Below are 21,989 nucleotides of genomic sequence, written 5' to 3' on the forward strand. Positions count from 1 at the left end.
TTTCACATTTCTTTCTCTCTCTTTCTCAATCTCCCCCTCCTTGTGTGTGTGTATGTAGACTTAGACAATCTTTTTCATTCTTTGTACACAAGTATATGGAGAACGAAATAGAAATAGAATCACAAATGAAATATACAGCAGCACAGATTTTAAACTATAAAGTTTATAAGTGACAGCACAGAATTAAGATAAAAAGTATCAAATATATAGCAGCAGGAATTACAATGTAGGGTGTAAGATATATATTTATATGAAAATAAAATGGCAACACTGGATAAATATGAAAATATAAGAATGTGTGTGCATATATATATATAAAAATGTGTGTGTTTAAAGTAATCTATTTTGATTACTTTGTACTATTTCTGGACTCATTTACTCTTCTAAATTATTGTTCTTTATACAGTTGTACACTGAAGAAATAAGAATGTTTAACATTGCTTACTGAAAATATTGAAATATGTTACTTTGAGGTGTGTGTATATATATATATATATATATATATATATATTGTTTAATTAACGTCAAACATTCTCTCTCTGTTAACACAAGTAATCAGATTAGACTACTTTTAACTTATTACACAAATTTTTAAGTTTTTATACATTTCTGATTACATTACACTAATGTTTGCTTTAAACAAAGCAGACTAAATTTTTTTTTTCTTTTACTCTGTTTCAGAAAATGCACTTAAAGATGACAGGGTGGACAGAGCAGTTGGTGTTTGTAAGAAGTTGGTTGGCCATTTCTCTGCCAGCTGGAAGAAAAAGACAGCATTGACAGCAGCTCAGAAAGACTTCAATCTTCCAGAACATTCACTCATTACAGAGTGCTCCACAAGGTGGGGAACCAAAGAGAAGATGATTGAAAGGGTTCTGGAGCAAATCAAGGCCCTGAATCATGTGCTGTCCACTGACAGGAAAACACGCCACCTATTGCTTACCTGGCAAGACACAGATGTGCTAGAGTCAATTCACAAGGCACTGCATCCTCTTCAAAAATTTACTGATGCACTCTCTGGTGAAGAATATGTGAGCATTTCATATTTGAAGCCAGTGCTCCACCTTTTAAAGACAAAAACACTTGCAGAGGATCCAGAAGACACAGACCTCACAAAGTCAGTCAAGTCCAGAATCATTGGCTACCTCCAGGAAAAATACAATGATCCTGCCACCCAAGAACTGCTTGATGTTGCATCATTTTTAGACCCCCGATTCAAGACCAACTATATCAGTCAAGAGAATATTCCTGCCATTAAAGCAAGAATGAAGACGGAGATGGAAGAAGAAGCAAGGAAGGTAGATAGATGGTAAGGATTTGTATAACTTTATAGGAGATGATGCATTCTAAAGGAGTAACATTACCAGTTACAGTTATTGATCATAAAATTATAATTTTCTTCAAATTAAATAAAATTGGAAAAATACTGACTGATTTACTGTATGTTACAGGAGAAGAGATCACGTGTCACTGAACCACAGAGTTCAGTTGCCTCATCTGAAAAGCCAAAGAGGTCACTTGGCAGCTACTTCAAGGGTACTGCCACATCTCCAGACTTGTCTGTTCAGCTTGATGCCATGGAAACAGAGATGAATAGCTACCTTATGACACCCACCATCGATGGAGAAGAAGATCCTCTGGCTTGGTGGAAACTTAACCAAGTGAACTTTCCAAGATTGAGCAGGCTGGTCCGCAAATATCTGTGTGTACCAGCTACAAGTTCACCCTCAGAAAGGCTCTTTAGTACAGGAGGCAACATTGTAAACTGTCAGCGTTCATGCCTGAAGCCACATAAAGTAGATATGCTTGTCTTTTTGGCAAGAAACCTGTGAACACTTGTTTTTGACTAGCCATATATGCAAACAGTTTAATTTTCCTACAATATAATTTTGGATTTAAATACAAAAATGTGATTTTGTGTTGTTTATCTTTAATTTATTATAATATTTTTTCACTGTAAGTATATAATTTATGCAACTTCATATATAAAACTTAAAAGTTTGGCTGATTTCAGCTTTAAGTTTTATTTGTTTCACTGTTAAATACAATTATTGTTCACTGTAATTTATGTGGAAAAACAAACGTTTGATGTTTGTTGATGTTACTTTGAAACATGTGTAAATTTATCTTGTTACTCATAGGCTTTAAAAATAAAAGTAAAACTGCATTTCATCTGTGGATCTTTCATGTAGGAGGATGATTAAAATGGGTTTGAAATTTAAGTCATAAGTAATTGCCATTTAAATCGCAATCGCAATATGGCACAGAAAAATCGCAATTAGATTATTTCCCCAAATCGTTCAGCCCTAGCGTCTACACGAGTTCAGCCAATCAGAAGACACCAAATACAGACGAATCATCTGGACGTATCGTATCGTTTGCGATAATATCGCCATAATTTTAAAATGATATAAAACCCCTGTATGGAGCTAACAGTGACATTCGGACTTGTTTACGTTAATGACGTCCTGCAGTTAGCCGTAACACACCACACATTCTTTACACGCGGCGTTTAGACACAGTGAAGTACGGTGGAGAGAGGCGGAGCAACCTGCTCCAAAAGGGGAGTGGCTTCAGTCGTGTGGAGGGGGCGTGGTCACAGAATATCAGACGTACAATAAACCACGGTGTTACGTGAGAAATGAAAGAAGCCCGTAACAACAGACGGAGATAGAGACCCTCCACTTGACTCAGACTCTTTTTGTTTTATAGAATATTAATAATTCATTTTAATAAATATTAATATTAATTAGTGTGTTCTTGAAATTACTAAAAGTATTTTTCAGTGTTTTGTTCGTGTCGCCAAGAATAACGTTATCGTCAAAACACCCTGAAATATCGTGATATTATTTTAGGGCGCTAACAGGACTTCCTAAAACAGGAGCTTGTCTCTGATTGGCTGTGCTGGTCTTTATGGGAGGAGTCAGTGGGTGGTTTCTAAAGAGCTTCACAACAGTTCGTCTGACAAGAGAAACGGTGTCTGCAGAACGCATGACTGATGAGATGTTAAACAGCAGCGTGAGAAAGAACACACACACACACACACACACGGTGGTGAAGAGGACACCCCTGTGGTGCGGGAACACACAAGTCAATGTGACAGTGGAGCTGACACTCGCTTCCTGAACAAACAAAGCAAATAATCAAAAGAAAATAGACACACGAAGCAGCTGCACATCAGTCTAAAGTCAACAGACGCAATGCCAAGAGTCCACCAGAGGGGTATAAACCACCCACATCCCCCTGCACTGAGCTGTGGAGCCGAGGAACTGCGTTCTGTGGAGTGAAGGAGCTCCATTTAGTAAATATTACACAGACACTCGAGCGGATACAAAAAAGTGTGTGTCATCTCAATGTGACACACACACACACACGTGGTGTGCTCACAATCGAAATCCCAGCTTCACTCCCTGTCTCTCTCTCTCCCTAATCTCTTTCTTTCCCTGAGTCATCTCCCCACACCTCACTCACTCTCTCCATCACTCTCTCGTCTCTCTCTGTCCCGGGCTGTTTCTCAGTGTGTGTTCTTACGCGCTCTGGTTCTTGCTTTGCCTCATCTTTCCCTGCTGAAGTTACGCTCCCATTCTCAATAACGAGGACACATCAGTTCACGACTCTTCTGAACGTCCCATGGTTCACTGCAGCATCGCTCCGCTCCTGAGAGGCAGCTTCTCAAGAACGTTCCTCTGTTGATCACGGGTCCGTTCAGTGTGTGGCTCGCATTGAGGAGCAGGTCCTGTCTCTGTCTTGGGGCAGCCTCGGTCTCACGGTTAGAGACGAGGACCAGCAGGAACATCCACAGCTGAGGGGCCCTTGAGCAAGGCACTGAACCCAGTAAGAGACTAAGAGTAAGAGTCGTCCTGGAACGGGAGCCCATTTCCGCCACATAAAATAATAACGGAAAAAGGCACCATTTTTTTCTCCATTAATATGAAAGAGTCTATCTTAATATTTCGAGAGAGATAATATCTCATTATCCTGAGATCATTAGTCCCGTCTCCCTCTGCTGTGGTCCAAAGACCTCCTCCTCTCACCTTCACAGTGCTGTAAAAATCCACCCATCTCTGTCCCGGTCTGCTCCGAAAGTCTTAATGCCTTCATGATTACAGCCGGTGCGATTCCTGCCTTTAGCTCTGCACTGCTCCATGAACTTCAAAACCCTCCTGTTCACCTACAAAGCTCTCAGTAAATCTACTTCCTTCTTCTCCGTCGGGGCCCGGTTTCATAAAAAACACCTTAATGGAGACGTATGTACGATTGTGAGGAAACCCAGCTCTTTTAAAGTGCAACAGTGTAATTTACGTTTTTGAATTCCCACAGAAACTCATGTGTAACTCGAGCTGTTTAGTTTTGTAGCACTTTCGCTCTGTGTTTACTTTCATGCAGTTAGCGCTCTCCTGAATTTAGAGTCAGTTCCACCTTAAGTAATGTAACTGTAACGGCAAAAATAAGTCAGTGTTACCCCCCTATGGAGCAGGAATAGAGCAACATCCTCATCTCGGTTGGTGCTTTTCAGCGTTTGGAGTCTCTCCGTTGTCTAAAAACCTCCAGATGGCGTTTCTCTGCCGTGAGCAGAGAGAGAGAAAGCTTAGCACCGGACCCAGACACTTTGTTTTTTTACCCATTTACAGACACTGGGGCTTCGTAAACACATTAGAGCGGTTTCCAGAGCAAACCGACTGCAGAGCAGCACACGGAGAGGACACACACTCAGAGCTTTATACACAGGGTTTTAGATTATAGTCGTGAACATATAGTTTTGTAGTATAAACCTAAATGGGACTTTTCCCTATATACAACATTTAAAATGGATGGTTCTACAAGGGTTCTTTATTAAAGGAAAAGGTTCTATACGGCACCAAAAATGGTTCCTCTATTGATACGATGTCAGACTTGTTACGGTAGAAGATCTGTTGTTACAGCATATAATCCATCAGCACATTTTAACCACACAAAAGGTTCTTCAAGTAATAAAGAGCCCTGAGGGGAACCTGAGGGATTAACTGAGGTGACTGAGGTTTTGTGGCGGACAACGATGCCTCGGTAAAAGCTTTTACTCAGTGCTGCTGCTTGAGAATGACCCCAACAGCTTTTTAAAACAAACACAATGGAAACAAAAGGAGCGAACGGGTCTTGAAGCCTGTAACAGGCCGAGCGCATTATTACTCCTCCATGTTGATTCTCTGTGCTGTGTGTTACATGCTCCTTGCATTTTGCTTTAGTGTGTGCTGTGGTTGTCTTTTACTTGTTCATTCCCTTTTTAATCAGCATCTTTGGATCATCGAACAGCACTTTACAGATGCCACTTATTATTATTATTATTATGTTATGGGCATCGATAATTCTCTATGCCTCCATACTGTCCGTGTCCCTCTATGTTGTCTCTATCCTATCTGTGTCCCTCTATCCTGTCTGTGTCCCTCTGTCATGTCTCTATCCTATCTGTGTCCCTCTATGTTGTGTCTCTATCCTGTCCGTGTCCCTCTATGTTGTGTCTCTATCCTGTCCGTGTCCCTCTATGTTGTGTCTCTATCCTCTCTGTGTCCCTCTATGTCGTGTCTCCATCCTGTCCCTGTCCCTCTATGTTGTGTCTCTATCCTCTCTGTGTCCCTCTATGTCGTGTCTCCATCCTGTCCGTGTCCCTGTATGTTGTGTCTCTATCCTGTCTGTGTCCCTCTATGTTGTCTCTATCCTGTCTGTGTCCCTCAATATCGTGTCTCTGTCCTGTCCGTGTCCCTCCGTGTTGTGTCTCTGTCCTGTCTGTGTCCCTCTGTGTTGTGTCTCCATCCTGTCTGTGTCCCTCTATGTTGTGTCTCCATCCTGTCTGTGTCCCTCTATGTTGTGTCTCTATCCTGTCTGTGTCCCTCAATGTTGTGTCTCTATCCTGTCTGTGTCCCTCTGTGTTGTGTCTCCATCCTGTCTGTGTCCCTCTATGTTGTGTCTCCATCCTGTCTGTGTCCCTCTATGTCGTGCCTCTGTCCTGCTGTGTCCCTCTATGTCGTGTCTCCATCCTGTCTGTGTCCCACTATGTCGTGTCTCTATCCTGTCTGTGTCCCTCTATGTCGTGTCTCTGTCCTGCTGTGTCCCTATATGTCGTGTCTCCATCCTGTCTGTGCCCCTCTTTGTCGCGTCTCTATCCTATCTGTGTATTCTAGGATCCAGTCCTGGATTCCTGCTCATGCCAGAATCTGTGTCCATGATTTGGCTTCACCCTTCCTCTATAAAACAGTAGTTTATGTCACACACAGAAGGACGATCTCGTCACTAGACTGTTTTTTTGCTCGGTTGTGCCTTACTCGTGTTTGACTTTGCTAATTGTTATTTGTGATCTGTTTATTGTATATAATTGTAAACTAGTAGCGGTTGTAGGGAGTGGCTGCCGTTTTGTTTGGGGAACTGGGAATTTCTCTCTGTTATCTGTAGCAAGGCAGTAAGGTTAGCACTGCACAGGTTAGTCAGTGCACATAAGGGAGTTAGCGTGGGGTCTGTTTGTTGTTTTGACCTGGGGGGGGGGGGGTGTTTCACTAATTGTAAAAACACCAACAATACATTTTCACAAACGCTGTCCCAGTTGCAGTATCATTTTTGCCAGTAACACACTGTGGTCTGACCTGGAGAAGGTCGTAACAGTTATTATCGATGGCATTCAGAATGAAAATGAAGGCGGAGGAAAGGAAATGCTCATCAGTCTGAGCCCCAGCAGAACGTTCCTGTGCTGATGTCAGAGATCAGAGCAAAAACAAACAGCAGAGATAAGGACGGACTCCCCCACGTCCAGCTTTTAACGCCGGCCCGTCAGAGCCTGGCAGAGGCTGGAAAAATGCTTGTGAGCTCTGAGTCTAAATCTGATGGGCTTTATTCCCCCCGAGCCGACTCTTGGTGGAGGTGGAGACGTCTGTTTCCATTCACCACCGCTGAGAAGTGTCTCCAACACGGTTACGTGAACACGGTAGGGACGTATAGGACGTATGGATAAAAGATAACGACAAACCAGACCCTGAGTAAACTGAACGGTGGTCTCCTCACGCTGTTCCACTTCCTGTTCATTCGTATTCACGTCCTTCTCGCGCCGTCACTGCTGTTTATCTCCCGCAGGAGACTGGAGAAGATCAATCCACAGCTCTTACCTTTAACTTTACCCCTCCTCTGCGGGGGACAGGGGGAGATCAATGCAAACGACATCCATTTGCCTGAAGAGGTTTGAAAATCAAATTCTCATCGCAACGAGACACACACTGACAACTGCACTGTGCTCCGAGGAACAGATTTCACCTGCACCATCAGCACAAACATTAATGCTGTTGTTACAGAGGTCTTAACTAAAACCCCACAGCAGTGTTCTCCCCCTGTGTAAACAGCCCTGCTCAGAACGCCCGCTTTCAGCACCTGTTCCTTTAAATGATAATGAGCCGCTCGCTGTTCACCCCGACCCCGAGCGCACAGCAGTGAGGAGCGAGGAGCAGAAGCTCTGGTTTTTAGCCGTTTTCACTCTGTTCTCTTTCTTCTCCGTTTTTACTCAGTGCTCTTATTTCTCCGCGCTCGTTGTGTCTGTTTTGCTGAGTTTAACCTCGTCTTTGTGCTCTCACATAAACACGGGTCCAGCGCTGTGATTGGACAGACTCAGACGAGGGGGCGGGGCCATTCTAAAGTCTCTGCACTTGACGTCAGAAGTGGAGCAGAATCAGAGCGACTCGTTTTATCCTGTGTTTCTGACTCAGGCAGCGCACAGTAAACTGACTGGGGTCTGGTTTCACAGTGTGTGGGTTGGTGGGCTCCAGATTCACACGTTGTGATCAAGATCTAAACACAGCACTTTTACACAGTCAGTATCGTCTCAGTTCCAGGCGACAGTGAGGAGTGTAACACTAGAATCAGGATAAATGCAGTAATCACGGGGGGTAATTTGGGGCAGTAATTTCATGTTGAACCCCGTTAAATCACAGCACGGGGAATTCTTTCGCCCCGACAGCCCGAGGTGAAGCCCGGAAAGTGTCCGGAAGTGCTCGGCTGGGTGTGATTTCTCAGACAGATGTTTCTGCTGGAAGGGCCTTGGTGGAGGTTTCTGCAATCAGAGCAAGAATGCGGAGTCATGTGACATCACTGTTTATTTTTCTACTCCCCCTCTGTGACTGTAAAAGAGAGGAGAGGATGTTAAGCACCCTCTTTCTTTCTTTCTTTCTGGACGGACAGATGAAAAGAATGAGAACGTGAATGATGTCATTCATTTCTTCATCTCCTGCAAAACAACACAAACACTTCCACCACCACCACATTTCACATCAACACTGTCCACTGTTCAGAGTCTGCACTGAATCACACACAGAGAGAGAGAGAGAGAGAGAGAGAGAGAGAAAAGAGAGAGAGAACAGAGAGAGAGAGAAAGAGAGAAAAGAGAGAAGAGAGGGGGAGAGAGAACAGAGAGAGGAGAGGGAGAGAGAGAGAGAACAGAGACAGAGAGAGAACAGAGAGAAAAGAGAGAGGAGAGGGGGAGAGAGAACAGAGAGAGAGAGGAGAGGGAGAGAGAGAACAGAGAGAGAGAGAGAGAGAGAGAGAGAGAGAGAAGGAGAACAGAGACAGAGACAGAGAGAGAGAGAGAACAGAGACAGAGAGAGAGAGAGAGAGAACAGAGACAGAGAGAGAGAGAGAGAGAGAGAACAGAGACAGAGACAGAGAGAGAGAGAGAACAGAGACACAGAGAGAGAGAGAGAGAGAGAGGAGGGTGTGAGGAGGGGAAAAAGAGTGGAGGATGGGGAAGAGGGGTAGAGAAAGAGGGCAGAAAGAGGGAGGAAGGCATAGAGAAGTTAAGGGAAATAAGGAAGGGCGGGGTTATAAGGAAAAGAAGGAAAATAGAGCAAGGGGAGAGAAGAGAGGGAGGGAGAGAGGAAGTTAAATCAGTTCCACATGCTCCGAGGGTGGGAGTGTTTCACTCTGTTCCATGAATGAGCTGAAAAAAAAAAAAAGAGTCTCTCTCTCTCTCTCCCTTTTTTGTTTTGCCAAACTAGTCACCTCTGAGACAGGCAGGAGCCTAACACACACACACACACACACGGTTTTATGTTACTTCAGTCCCGACAGCAGTGAGAGTCAAACTCTTACACAGCCACAAGGTCTAAACACCATGTGTTTCCTGAACAACACTACACCCCTTTCCAAAACCGCTCTGCGCCCGTTTCCAAAACCGCTCTGCCCCATTTACCATAACCGCCATGCGCCCGTTTACCATAACCGCCATGCGCCCGTTTCCAAAACCGCTCTGCGCCCATTTCCAAAACCGCTCTGCCCCGTTTACCATAACCGCCATGCGCCCGTTTCCAAAACCGCTCTGCGCCCGTTTCCAAAACCGCTCAGCCCTGTTTACCATAACCGCCATGCGCCCGTTTCCAAAACCGCTCTGCGCCCGTTTCCAAAACCGCTCAGCCCCGTTTACCAAAACCGCTCTGCGCCCGTTTACCAAAACCGCTCAGCCCCGTTTACCATAACCGCCATGCGCCCGTTTCCAAAACCGCTCTGCGCCCATTTCCAAAACCGCTCTGCCCCGTTTACCATAACCGCCATGCGCCCGTTTCCAAAACCGCTCTGCGCCCGTTTCCAAAACCGCTCAGCCCCGTTTACCATAACCGCCATGCGCCCGTTTCCAAAACCGCTCTGCGCCCGTTTCCAAAACCGCTCAGCCCCGTTTACCAAAACCGCTCTGCGCCCGTTTACCAAAACCGCTCTGCCCCGTTTACCATAACCGCCATGCGCCCGTTTCCAAAACCGCTCTGCGCCCGTTTCCAAAACCGCTCAGCCCCGTTTACCATAACCGCCATGCGCCCGTTTCCAAAACCGCTCTGCGCCCATTTCCAAAACCACTCTGCCCCGTTTACCATAACCGCCATGTGCCCGTTTCCAAAACCGCTCTGCGCCCGTTTCCAAAACCGCTCTGCCCCCGTTTAACAAAACCGCTCTGCCCCCGTTTAACAAAACCGCTCTGCGCCCTTTTCCAAAAACCGCTCTGCGGCCCTTTCCAAAACCGCTCTGCCCCGTTTACCATAACTGCCATGCGCCCGTTTCCAAAACCACTCTGCGCCCCTTTCCAAAACCGATCTGCGCCCCCTTTCCAAAACCACTCTGCCCCCGTTTACCAAAACCGCTCTGCGCCCGTTTCCAAAACCGCTCAGCCCCGTTTACCAAAACCGCTCTGCGCCCGTTTACCAAAACCGCTCTGCGCCCGTTTACCATAACCGCCATGCGCCCGTTTCCAAAACCGCTCTGCGCCCGTTTCCAAAACCGCTCAGCCCCGTTTACCATAACCGCCATGCGCCCGTTTCCAAAAACACTCTGCGCCCCTTTCCAAAACCGATCTGCGCCCCCTTTCCAAAACCACTCTGCCCCCGTTTACCAAAACCGCTCTGCACCCGTTTCCAAAACCGCTCTGCCCCGTTTACCAAAACCGCTCTGCGCCCGTTTCCAAAACCGCTCTCCGCCCATTTCCAAAACCGCTCTATGCCTGTTTCCCATGGTTACGTCTGCAGCTGTTTGTGAGGAGACACCGTATACTGATAACATTCAACTACATTAAAATAAGGAAATATGATGGATTTTTTGGGAGGCTTCACGGCTGTAAGTAGGGTATTGTGTGTGTGTGTGTGTGTGTGTTTAAAAGACAATTTATTTACTATTCTAACCTGACTAGCACAGCCAGAGCTTAATGAGATTAAATACCTCTGTGTTTATTTCTGCACCTCATTCACACGCGCCATCAGCACACACACACACACACACAAACACACAGCATGCTGACCCCTGACAGATTGGTGGATCACTTTGGCTGGACCTAATGTCTCTGAAAGCAAAAAGGCCCAAGCAATTCATCCACTCACAGTGAGGTCCAGTTCACAGAGAATAATGAACTGTCTGCTGCTTCTGACAGATGTATGGAGCAAGCAGATTGGACCTAATTGCTCTAAGTGGCAAAAGGTCCAACTGTTTGAACATTAAGACTGATATACTCTAAGACTGAAATAAGATATTAAAGTTACTTATATCAAGAATTTTCAAACAATCGGGTCAATACTGAGGGAGAGGGTGATGGTGGAGTTTGTGAAAGATAGTGGGTGTGGTGGAGAAGAGTGTGGAGGTGGTGGAGGATAGTGGAGGTTGTAGAGGAGAGTGGATGTGTTGGAGCAGAGTGGAGGTGGTGAAGGAGGGTGGATGTGATGAAGAGTGTGGAGGTGGTTTAGAGGACGGAGAGTGGAGGTGGTGGAGAGTGTGGAGGTAGTGGAGGAGGGTGGATGTGGTGGAGGAGCATGGAAGTGGTTTAGAGGATGGAGAGTGGAGGTGGTGAAGGAGAGTGGAAGTGGTGGAGGTGGTTTAGAGGATGGAGAGTGGAGGTGGGGGAGAGTGTGGAGGTGGTGGAGGAGGGTGGAGTTAGTTTAGAGGATGGAGAGTGGAGGTGGTGGAGAGTGTTGAGGTAGTGGAGGAGGGTAAAGGTGGTGGAAGAGAGTGGATGTGGTGAAGAGTGTGGAGGTGGTGGAGGAGAGTGGAGGTGGTGGAGGAGGGTGGATGTGATGAAGAGTGTGGAGGTGGTTTAGAGGACGGAGAGTGGAGGTGGTGGAGAGTGTGGAGGTAGTGGAGGAGGGTGGATGTGGTGGAGGAGCATGGAAGTGGTTTAGAGGATGGAGAGTGGAGGTGGGGGAGAGTGTGGAGGTGGTGGAGGAGGGTGGAGTTAGTTTAGAGGATGGAGAGTGGAGGTGGTGGAGAGTGTTGAGGTAGTGGAGGAGGGTGAAGGTGGTGGAAGAGAGTGGATGTGGTGAAGAGTGTGGAGGTGGTGGAGGAGAGTGGAGGTGGTGAAGAGTGTGAAGGTAGTTTAGAGGATGGAGAGTGGAGGTGGGGGAGAGTGTGGAGGTGGTGGACGAGGGTGGAGGTAGTTTAGAGGATGGAGAGTAGAGGTGGTGGAGAGTGTGGAGGTGGTGGACGAGGGTGGAGGTGTTGGAGAGTGTTGGAGTAGTGGAGGAGGGTGGAGGAGAGTGGAGGTGGTGAAGAGTGTGGAGGTGGTTTAGAGGATGGAGAGTGAAGGTGGTGAAGGAGAGTGGAAGTGGTGGAGAGTGTGGAGGTGGTTTAGAAGATGGAGAGGATGGAGAGATTGGAGGTGGTGAAGGAGAGTGGAGGGGGTTTAGAGGATGGAGAGTGGAGGTGGGGGAGAGTGTGGAGCTGGTGGAGGAGGGTGGAGGTAGTTTAGAGGATGGAGAGTGGAGGTGGGGGAGAGTGTGGAGCTGGTGGGAGAGGGTGGAGGTAGTTTAGAGGATGGAGAGTGGAGGTGGTGGAGAGTGTTGAGGTAGTGGAGGAGGGTGGAGGTGGTGGAAGAGAGTGGATGTGGTGAAGAGTGTGGAGGTGGTGGAGGAGAGTGGAGGTGGTGAAGAGTGTGGAGGTGGTGGAGGAGAGTGGAGGGGGTTTAGAGGATGGAGAGTGGAGTTGGTTTAGGAGGGTGGAGGTGGTTTAGAGGATGGAGAGGATCGAGAGTGTGGAGGTGGTGGAGGAGGGTGGAGGTAGTTTAGAGGATGGAGAGTGGAGGGGGTTTAGAGGATGGAGAGTGGAGGTGGTGGAGGAGGGTGGAGGTGGTTTAGAGGATGGAGAGTGGAGGTGGTGGAGGAGGGTGGAGCTGCTGGTGTATATGAACCTCATGGTTAAGGCGGAGCCCTGAGGGACTGTGGGAACCGTAGCTGAAGGCTTTTCTCTTTGATGTTGGCGGCTCTGTAATTACAGACTCTGGATTTCTGGGGAAACTCCTAACAGACGGAGAGTGAAAGAGAAGGACCTGCTCAGAACCAGACATGATTCGAACAGGTGCAGAACCCAGCACCAATAAAAAAAATCAATAATCAATATGCAATCAACACTGGGACCCTTTCTCACGAGGACAACTTCAAACATAATAACCACTGTCTCTCTGCTGGAGCACACACACACAACCTGATATCAGCATTACAGCAACAAACACTGTAAAACAACACCAACCAGGGAGAACTCCAACTCCCAGAATCCCTCAACGATCACATGGTCCAGTCTGACAGCTCACCGTCCAATCAGAGCACTGTTCAGGGCCCCAGTTCACCAGACTACTGATCCGTCTCAGCTGTGTTTTCAGCTCTGTTTTGTGAAGTGCTGCTGATCTCCAGAGGCACGCTGAGCAGTGTTTGGTGTTGTTTTCTCGGCACCGACCTGTTTCTTCTCGCTCTGTCTCTGCACTCTTTAAAATAAAGGTGCCATAAAGGGTTCTATAAAAGACTGAAAGCCCAACACTCGATCTAAAATGTGTTGTTCATGATTTTACTCTAAAACCCTGTGTATAAAGCTCTGAGTGTGTGTCCTCTCCGTGTGCTGCTCTGCAGTCGGTTTGCTCTGGAAACCGCTCAAATGTGTTTACGAAGCCCCAGTGTCTGGGTCCGGTGCTAGGCTTTCTCTCTCTCTGCTCACGGCAGAGAAACGCCATCTGGAGGTTTTTAGACAACGGAGAGACTCCAAACGCTGAAAAGCACCAACCGAGATGAGGATGTTGCTCTATTCCTGCTCCATAGGGGGGTAACAGGAATATCGGCGCATCCCTCCTCGGGGCTGATCCTGATCCACTGACCCTCATTCGAGAGAACAGCACGAAACTCAACTACATCCATTAACACGGCTGAGTAAAGACATCAGAATAAACCCAGATTAACTCTGATCTACATCACTGTGAACAGGGGTTAAATTAATTTAACATCAAATACAGGATTAACATCCATTTAACGTTAATCCAATAACTAATAAACAAATCTGTGGCTCTGCATACTTCACTACCCCCCTGTTCCTCAGCGCTCAGGACCCCCACAGAGCAGGTGTGATGTGGTGGTGGATCATTCTCAGCGCTGCAGTGACACTGACGTGCTGGTGTAGAGTGGATCAGACACAGCAGTGCTGCTGGAGTTTTTAACCCCTCAGTGTCTGGACTGAGAACAGTCCACCGACCAAAACAGAAACTTAGAATATTTCCAGAAAAAAAATAATATTTAAAAATGTAAGCCTCAATATTTAAAGGAAAAAAAATAATATCTCAGCAGCTACAAATTCCTGATGAGAGATTTAGTTTTTCCACTGGAGTCTTGGTGATGGTGGGTTCACAGCAGACACCGACAAAACACATTCCTTCTCCAACAAATATTCAATAAATCAGCTGTTGTCACAATTCAAGGAGGAATGTTTAAAACTACAGCTGATTACTGCTGCTGGCACCTGTGTGTGTGTGTGTGTTTACATGTCAGGGATGACTTTTATTCATTCACCTTTCATCCTCCTTTATTTAAACTCTGAGAACACTGAGGCCGCCCCTCATTTACAGTGCAGCAGATCATTCATAAAGTGAAACTAGGATTTTATATAACGTTAAATGAGTGGGACCGTCTCGGCTCGACTCGCTTTTAGCTGGTCAATTTTCCGCTCCCACAGTTCCCCTGGGAAATGGAGGTGGTGATGTTGTAAAACCCCAGCTGTAACGCGAACAGGTGCTGTTTACTCGGTGTGTGGCGTGTTGTTGTTGTTGTTGTTTGGACTGAACACAGCTCCGCCCCCATTTCCTCACAGTAGTTTTCCTCGTCTCACGTTCGTCTTTCTCTGGAGATTTTCCTCAGACACCGACCCAAGGAGCGTCTGCCCCTCTTCAGAAACCCCTCGGGGGAATGTTACAAGCTGCTGCTGAGAGTCGGATAAAAACTAATGTGAACGCTGCTGTAACTTCAGAGATTTTACAAGCGGTGAGTTTGTGCTGGAGCTCTGTGTTTCCTGGTGATTGACAGGTCTCTGGACAATCAGAGCTCTTCAGGGTTTACACCTCACATTCAGTACCTACTCAGCTCGGTTGGAACCGCAAGAGAACAGCGACTAAACAAGAACCCGGTTCCAGGAGCAGATTTGACCAGCGGAAAAAGGAGTCCAGTAGGTTCCATGCGGTGGAAAAGCACCATGAGTAGACAGAGGGATGAAGGCCCTCTTTTTTTCTCTCTCCCTCTCCCTCTCTCATGCTCTCTCTCTGCTGCTTCTTTCTCACTGATTCTATTTCACTTTCTCTCTATCACTCTCTCCATCTCCTGTTTATCTCTGAAGTCCCTGAACCTGGAGCTCTGTTTCAGCTCCATAATTTATCACAAACTCCTGAAAGCCATTCCTGCCGTACCGATCGATTAGAAACTCCACCGATCAATATCCTTCCCCCCAGCCCTCTTTGAAGAAGTGTGAGTGGGTGGGTGTATGGGTGTACAGCCCACATCTCCCTCCTCTCCCTGTGAGAATTCCCCTCAGCCTCACTCTGGTGATTTTAGTCCTGTCCGGACACACATCTCCACTCCTTTACACTACACACTACACAGCCAGAAGTGTGTGTGTGTGTGTGTGTGTGTGTGTTCCTCTTCACCGCACTAACAGGGATGATTTCACACTACATACTAGAACATTGCTGTGAAGATCTGATGGCATTCTGCCACATGAACATCAGTGAGGTTGGGTACAGATGCTGATTGGTTAGTTCTCACTGCAGCTCAGAGTCCCATAGGCCAAAGGAGCGCTGTCACTCCAGAGAACACCGTTCCACTGTTCCACAGCCCAGTGCTGGAGGCTTTATACCCCCCTGGCCGACTCTTGGCACTGAACTCATGTGCAGCTGTTCCAGATGTGATTTAATGATTTTGCCACATGATCAACACATCAGAGGTGCAACACTGAGCTGAACACTGTACTTTTTATTTTTATTTTGTATATTTAATTAAATCAGTGTCAGCAGATAGGTTCTTTTTTAAAGATTCTCTGCATTGGCCCCATGCTTTGATTTTGCCAAAATTTCAAACCGATAACTGCTGGAACTTTTTGTTTTATGACAGAAGACGACTGGACAACACTATTGTTCATTCATTCATTCATTCATTCATTATCTGTAACCCTTATCCAGTTCAGGATCGCGGTGGGTCCAGAGCCTGCCTGGAATCATTGGGCGCAAAGCGGGAATACACCCTGGAGGGGGCGCCAGTCCTTCACAGGGCAACACACACACTCACACACACGGAGACTTTTGAGTCGCCAATCCACCTACCAACGTGTGTTTTTGGAGTGTGGGAGGATACCGGAGCACCCGGAGTGAACCCACGCAAACACAGGGAGAACACACCACACTCCTCACAGACAGTCACCCGGAGGAAACCCACGCAGACACAGGGAGAACACACCACACTCCTCACAGACAGTCACCCGGAGGAAACCCACGCAGACACAGGGAGAACACACCACACTCCTCACAGACAGTCACCCGGAGGAAACCCACGCCGACACAGAGAGAACACACCACACTCCTCACAGACAGGCACCCGGAGGAAACCCACGCAGACACAGAGAGAACACACCACACTCCTCACAAACAGTCACCCGGAGGAAACCCACGCAGACACAGGGAGAACACACCACACTCCTCACAGACAGTCACCCGGAGCGGGAATCGAACCCACAACCTCCAGGCCTCTGGAGGTGTGCGACTGCGACACCTACCTGCTGCGCCACCATGCCGCCCCCCTGTTGGTCAAAAACATAATAATAACAACAACAGTGATGAACGTGTAAAAGTTATTTAGCTCAGATTTTCCCCGCTCTGACGGTGTGGAGAGGCCCGGAGACAGAGCTGTGGCTCTTATTTCTGTATCACAGCAGAGTGGAGTAGTTACACTTCTAAAGGTCCACAGGGATTTCTTTGTGTTCAAGCTTTCGTTTATTCAATGTTATTTTTATTAGTTTGTGTAAATGTATTATTTTATTTTACTTGTTAATTTAAAGCTCCGCCCAGTCTTTGTAAGGAACAGTAAATTAACTTATATATAACTCCGGAGATATCTTTAATATATTTCAGTTGAAAGCTAAGATGTTGTGTAAATAAATGTTATATTTGTGTATAATGTTAATAAAAGGTATCTAACTTTCTGTATATTATAAATGTAAACATGTGTATTGACATCGGCAGATTTGTACATATAAAGTATCAGATATTGGCATTGACCCAGAATTCACATATCGGTGCATCTCTGATAGCGCAGCGTGCAGAGCCCCAGGCGACAGACTGTCCATTTAAATCTCTTTATGTGAGTGAGGATCATTAGAGGAGACAGACCTTAATCAACTGAACCTCCATCTGTTAACGGAGCGCCCAGATTCTGCCTTTAATAAGAGACCCAGCAAACGTTCATCATATCATTCATTCATCGTCTGTGACACTTATCCGGTTCAGGGCGGCGGTGGGTCCGGAGCCTAACTGGAATCACTGGGCACAAGGGAGGAACACACCCTGGAGGGGGCGCCAGTCCTTCACAAAGTGACATACTCACACCTACGGACACTTTTGAGTCTCCAATCCACCTACCAACGTGTGTTTTTAGAGCGTGGGAGGAAACTGGAGCACCCGGAGGAAACCCACATAGACACAGGGAGAACACACCACACTCCTCACAGACAGTCACCAGGAGGAAACCCACGCAGAAACAGGGAGAACACACCACACTCCTCACAGACAGTCACCCGGAGGAAACCCACGCAGACACAGGGAGAACACACCACACTCCTCACAGACAGTCACCCGGAGGAAACCCACGCAGACACAGGGAGAACACACCACACTCCTCACAGACAGTCACCCGGAGGAAACCCATACAGACACAGGGAGAACACACCACACTCCTCACAGACAGTCACCCGGAGGAAACCCACGCAGACACAGGGAGAACACACCACACTCCTCACAGACAGTCACCCGGAGGAAACCCACGCAGAGACAGAGAGAACACACCACACTCCTCACAGACAGTTACCAGGAGGAAACCCACGAAGACACAGGGAGAACACACCACACTCCTCACAGACAGTTACCCGGAGGAAACCCACGAAGACACAGGGAGAACACACCACAGTCCTCACAGACAGTCACCCGGAGGAAACCCACGCAGACACAGAGAGAACACACCACACTCCTCACAGACAGTCACCTGGAGCGGGACTCGAACCCACAACATCCAAGTCCCTGGAGCTGTGACAGAGACACTACCTGCTGCTCCACTGTGCCACCAACACGTCATTAACTGATCATTTTATAATTTCACACATAACCACAGTGAAATATTTTCAGCTAATATTAATCAATAATGAATTCAATCACAGTGAAAGCAGTTTCAAATACTAAGTCCATTTACACCTCAAAGCAAAGCTCAAAATATAATCCATACACAACACGCGCACACACACGTCATGTACAAGCACTTGGACAGTTTAAAGAACAGTGAAGAATAACAAATAAAACACAAACTGATGTCTGTGCACAAGCCTCTGCCATTTGATCACTTATTGATCAGTTTCCAATAAATTTAACTTAAATAAACCTGCAGACTGCAGAACTCATCAAATCTGTCCTCATCTGTGCACAACACATCAAAATAAAAGTCATTTACACTGGCATTTATATCTCCAGGTTTAGCAGCCACATAACACACTCCAACATTCAGCACAGCGCTAAAATAAATACAGATCAAACATATTTTTAGTATCTGGACAAATTCAGAAGTGAGATATATGAACAAAAAACATTCCCAGAAAAGATAGGGAACTGCAAAATTAATGTATATTATTTAATGTATAAACGTATTGTATAGTAGTGTATAGCAGTGTATGGTGTTTTACATAACTGTAATATATATATAGTGTGTAGTGTAATGTGTGTACGGAGTAGGCTGAGGTGTGTAGTGTAATGTGTGTACAGTGTAGGGTGAGGTGTGTAGTGTAATGTGTGTACAGTGTAGGGTAATGTGTATATAGTAATATGTGTACGGTGTAGGGTGAGGTGTATATAGTAATGTGTGTACGGTGTAGGGTGAGGTGTATATAGTAATGTGTGTACGGTGTAGGGTAAGGTTTATATAGTAATGTGTGTACGGTGTAGGGTGAGGTGTATATAGTAATGTGTGTATGGTGTAGGGTGACGTGTGTAGTGTGTGTATGGTGTAGGGTGAGGTGTGTAGTGTAATGTGTGTACGGTGTAGGGTGAGGTGTGTAGTGTAATGTGTGTACGGTGTAGGGTGAACTGTGTAGTGTAATGTGTGTACGGTGTAGGGTGAGGTGTATATAGTAATGTGTGTACGGTGTAGGGTGAGGTGTATATAGTAATGTGTGTACGGTGTAGGGTGAAGTGTATATAGTAATGTGTGTACGGTGTAGGGTGAGGTGTATATAGTAATGTGTGTACGGTGTAGGGTGAGGTGTATATAGTAATGTGTGTACGGTGTAGGGTCAGGTTTGTAGTGTAATGTGTGTAAGGTGTAGGGTGAGGTGTGTAGTGTAATGTGTGTACGGTGTAGGGTGAGGTGTATATAGTAATGTGTGTAGTGTAATGTGTGTATGGTGTAGGGTGAGGTGTATATAGTAATGTGTGTACGGTGTAGGGTAAGGTGTATATAGTAATGTGTGTACGGTGTAGGGTGAGGTGTGTAGTGTAATGTGTGTACGGTGTAGGGTGAGGTGTGTAGTGTAATGTGTGTGCGGTGTAGGGTGAGGTGTATATAGTTATGTGTGTACGGTGTAGAGTGAGGTGTTTATAGTAATGTGTGTACGGTGTAGAGTGAGGTGTGTAGTGTAATGTGTGTACGGTGTAGAGTGAGGTGTGTAGTGTAATGTGTGTACGGTGTAGAGTGAGGTGTGTAGTGTAATGTGTGTACGGTGTAGAGTGAGGTGTGTAGTGTAATGTGTGTACGGTGTAGAGTGAGGTGTGTAGTGTAATGTGTGTATGGTGTAGAGTGAAGTGTATAGTGTAATGTGTGTACGGTGTAGGGTGAGGTGTGTAGTGTAATGTGTGTACGGTGTAGAGTGAGGTGTGTAGTGTAATGTGTGTACGGTGTAGGGTGAGGTGTGTAGTGTAATGTGTGTACGGTGTAGAGTGAGGTGTGTAGTGTAATGTGTGTACGGTGTAGGGTGAGGTGTGTAGTGTAATGTGTGTACGGTGTAGAGTGAGGTGTGTAGTGTAATGTGTGTACGGTGTAGAGTGAGGTGTGTAGTGTAATGTGTGTACGGTGTAGAGTGAGGTGTGTAGTGTAATGTGTGTACGGTGTAGGGTGAGGTGTGTAGTGTAATGTGTGTACGGTGTAGAGTGAGGTGTGTAGTGTAATGTGTGTACGGTGTAGAGTGAGGTGTGTAGTGTAATGTGTGTACGGTGTAGAGTGAGGTGTGTAGTGTAATGTGTGTATGGTGTAGAGTGAGGTGTGTAGTGTAATGTGTGTATGGTGTAGAGTGAAGTGTATAGTGTAATGTGTGTATGGTGTAGAGTGAGGTGTGTAGTGTAATGTGTGTATGGTGTAGAGTGAGGTGTGTAGTGTAATGTGTGTACGGTGTAGAGTGAGGTGTATAGTGTAATGTGTGTACGGTGTAGGGTGAGGTGTGTAGTGTAATGTGTGTACGGTGTAGAGTGAGGTGTGTAGTGTAATGTGTGTACGGTGTAGAGTGAGGTGTGTAGTGTAATGTGTGTACGGTGTAGGGTGAGGTGTGTAGTGTAATGTGTGTACGGTGTAGAGTGAGGTGTGTAGTGTAATGTGTGTATGGTGTAGAGTGAGGTGTGTAGTGTAATGTGTGTATGGTGTAGAGTGAAGTGTATAGTGATGTAAATAATCTCACTGTGAGTCCAGAGCCCGTGCTGAGAGTGAAAAAGCTCGTAACTTACGTAAAGACGAAGAAGAGCGTGGAGGAGCTGGTGAGCAGAGCCGCGGCGGTGGACACGGGGATGAATTTAGTCGCTTTAAACGGTTTAAAGGTGTTTCCGGCGCTGCTGGGCATTCTGTAAACTCCACATTCCTCCAGAACCTCCACAAGAGCGAGGTACGGACCGCAAGGAACCCACACACAGCCGGAAATCACGCCGAGAACCCCCCGAACACAGCGGCACACTCCCTCGCTCTCTCAGTCCCTCCACCGCGGTCCAGCGCCGGCCAGCCCTCCGCGCTGCAGCACCGTCAGGCCACGCCCACGGACAGGCGGGACCTTGACGCAGACAAGAGGGTCATGAATATTCAAGAGGCGTTCAGAATCGAGCTGGTGTCAGGTTTAAACACTTTCGCCTGAAATAACACGATTTTATTGATATGTGAAAATGAAGATCAGCGAAATTTAATTTTATTTGTAAATAAAAGGCACCGTTTATTGGAATATGCTCAAGTAACTGTTGAGATTTAAGCGTGAATTTAAAACGTGTATGTAATAATTAATTCATTGTCTGTGACCCTTATCCAGTTCAGGGCGGCGGTGGGTCCGGAGCCTACCCAGAGTCACTGGGAGCAAGGCAGGGACACACCCTGGAAGGGGCACCAGTCCTTCACAGGGCAACACACACTCACACCTATGGACAATTTTGAGTCTCCAATCCATCTTTTTTGAGCGTGAGAGGAAACCGGAGCACCCGGAGGAAACCCACGCAGACACAGAGAGAACACACCACACTCCTCACAGACCAGTCACCCGGAGGAAACCCACGCAGACACAGAGAGAACACACCACACTCCTCACAGACAGTCACCCGGAGGAAACCCACGCAGACACAGGGAGAACACACCACACTCCTCACAGACAGTCACCCGGAGGAAACCCACGCAGACACAGGGAGAACACACCACACTCCTCACAGACAGTCACCCGGAGGAAACCCAAGCAGACACAGGGAGAACACACCACACTCCTCACAGACAGTCACCCGGAGGAAACCCAAGCAGACACAGGGAGAACACACCACAATCCTCACAGACATTCACCCGGAGGAAACCCACGCAGACACAGGGAGAACACACCACCAGTTCTCACAGACAGTCACCCGGATTGGAACTCGAACCCACAACCTCCAGGACCCTGGAGCTGTGACTGAGACACTACCTGCTGCCCCACAGTGGCCAGACCAGTTAAACACAAGGCTGATGCTGGCCACC

General features: G+C 46.8%; 1 protein-coding gene across 1 annotated transcript in view; it reads right to left on the reverse strand.

The window, feature by feature from the left end:
• LOC136679184 (palmitoyltransferase ZDHHC8B-like) overlaps positions 1-20,981 on the reverse strand; it is a 58,430-nt gene extending 37,449 nt beyond the window's left edge. Inside the window, exon 1 of the mRNA XM_066657561.1 lies at positions 20,738-20,981. Coding sequence (XP_066513658.1) covers positions 20,738-20,850 — 113 coding nt within the window. The 5' untranslated portion in view covers positions 20,851-20,981. The remainder of the gene's footprint in view (positions 1-20,737) is intronic.
• Between the last annotated feature and the right edge of the window lie 1,008 nt (positions 20,982-21,989).

This window comes from Hoplias malabaricus, chromosome Y, assembly GCF_029633855.1.
Source record: "Hoplias malabaricus isolate fHopMal1 chromosome Y, fHopMal1.hap1, whole genome shotgun sequence".
Taxonomy (NCBI): Eukaryota; Metazoa; Chordata; class Actinopteri; order Characiformes; family Erythrinidae; genus Hoplias; species Hoplias malabaricus.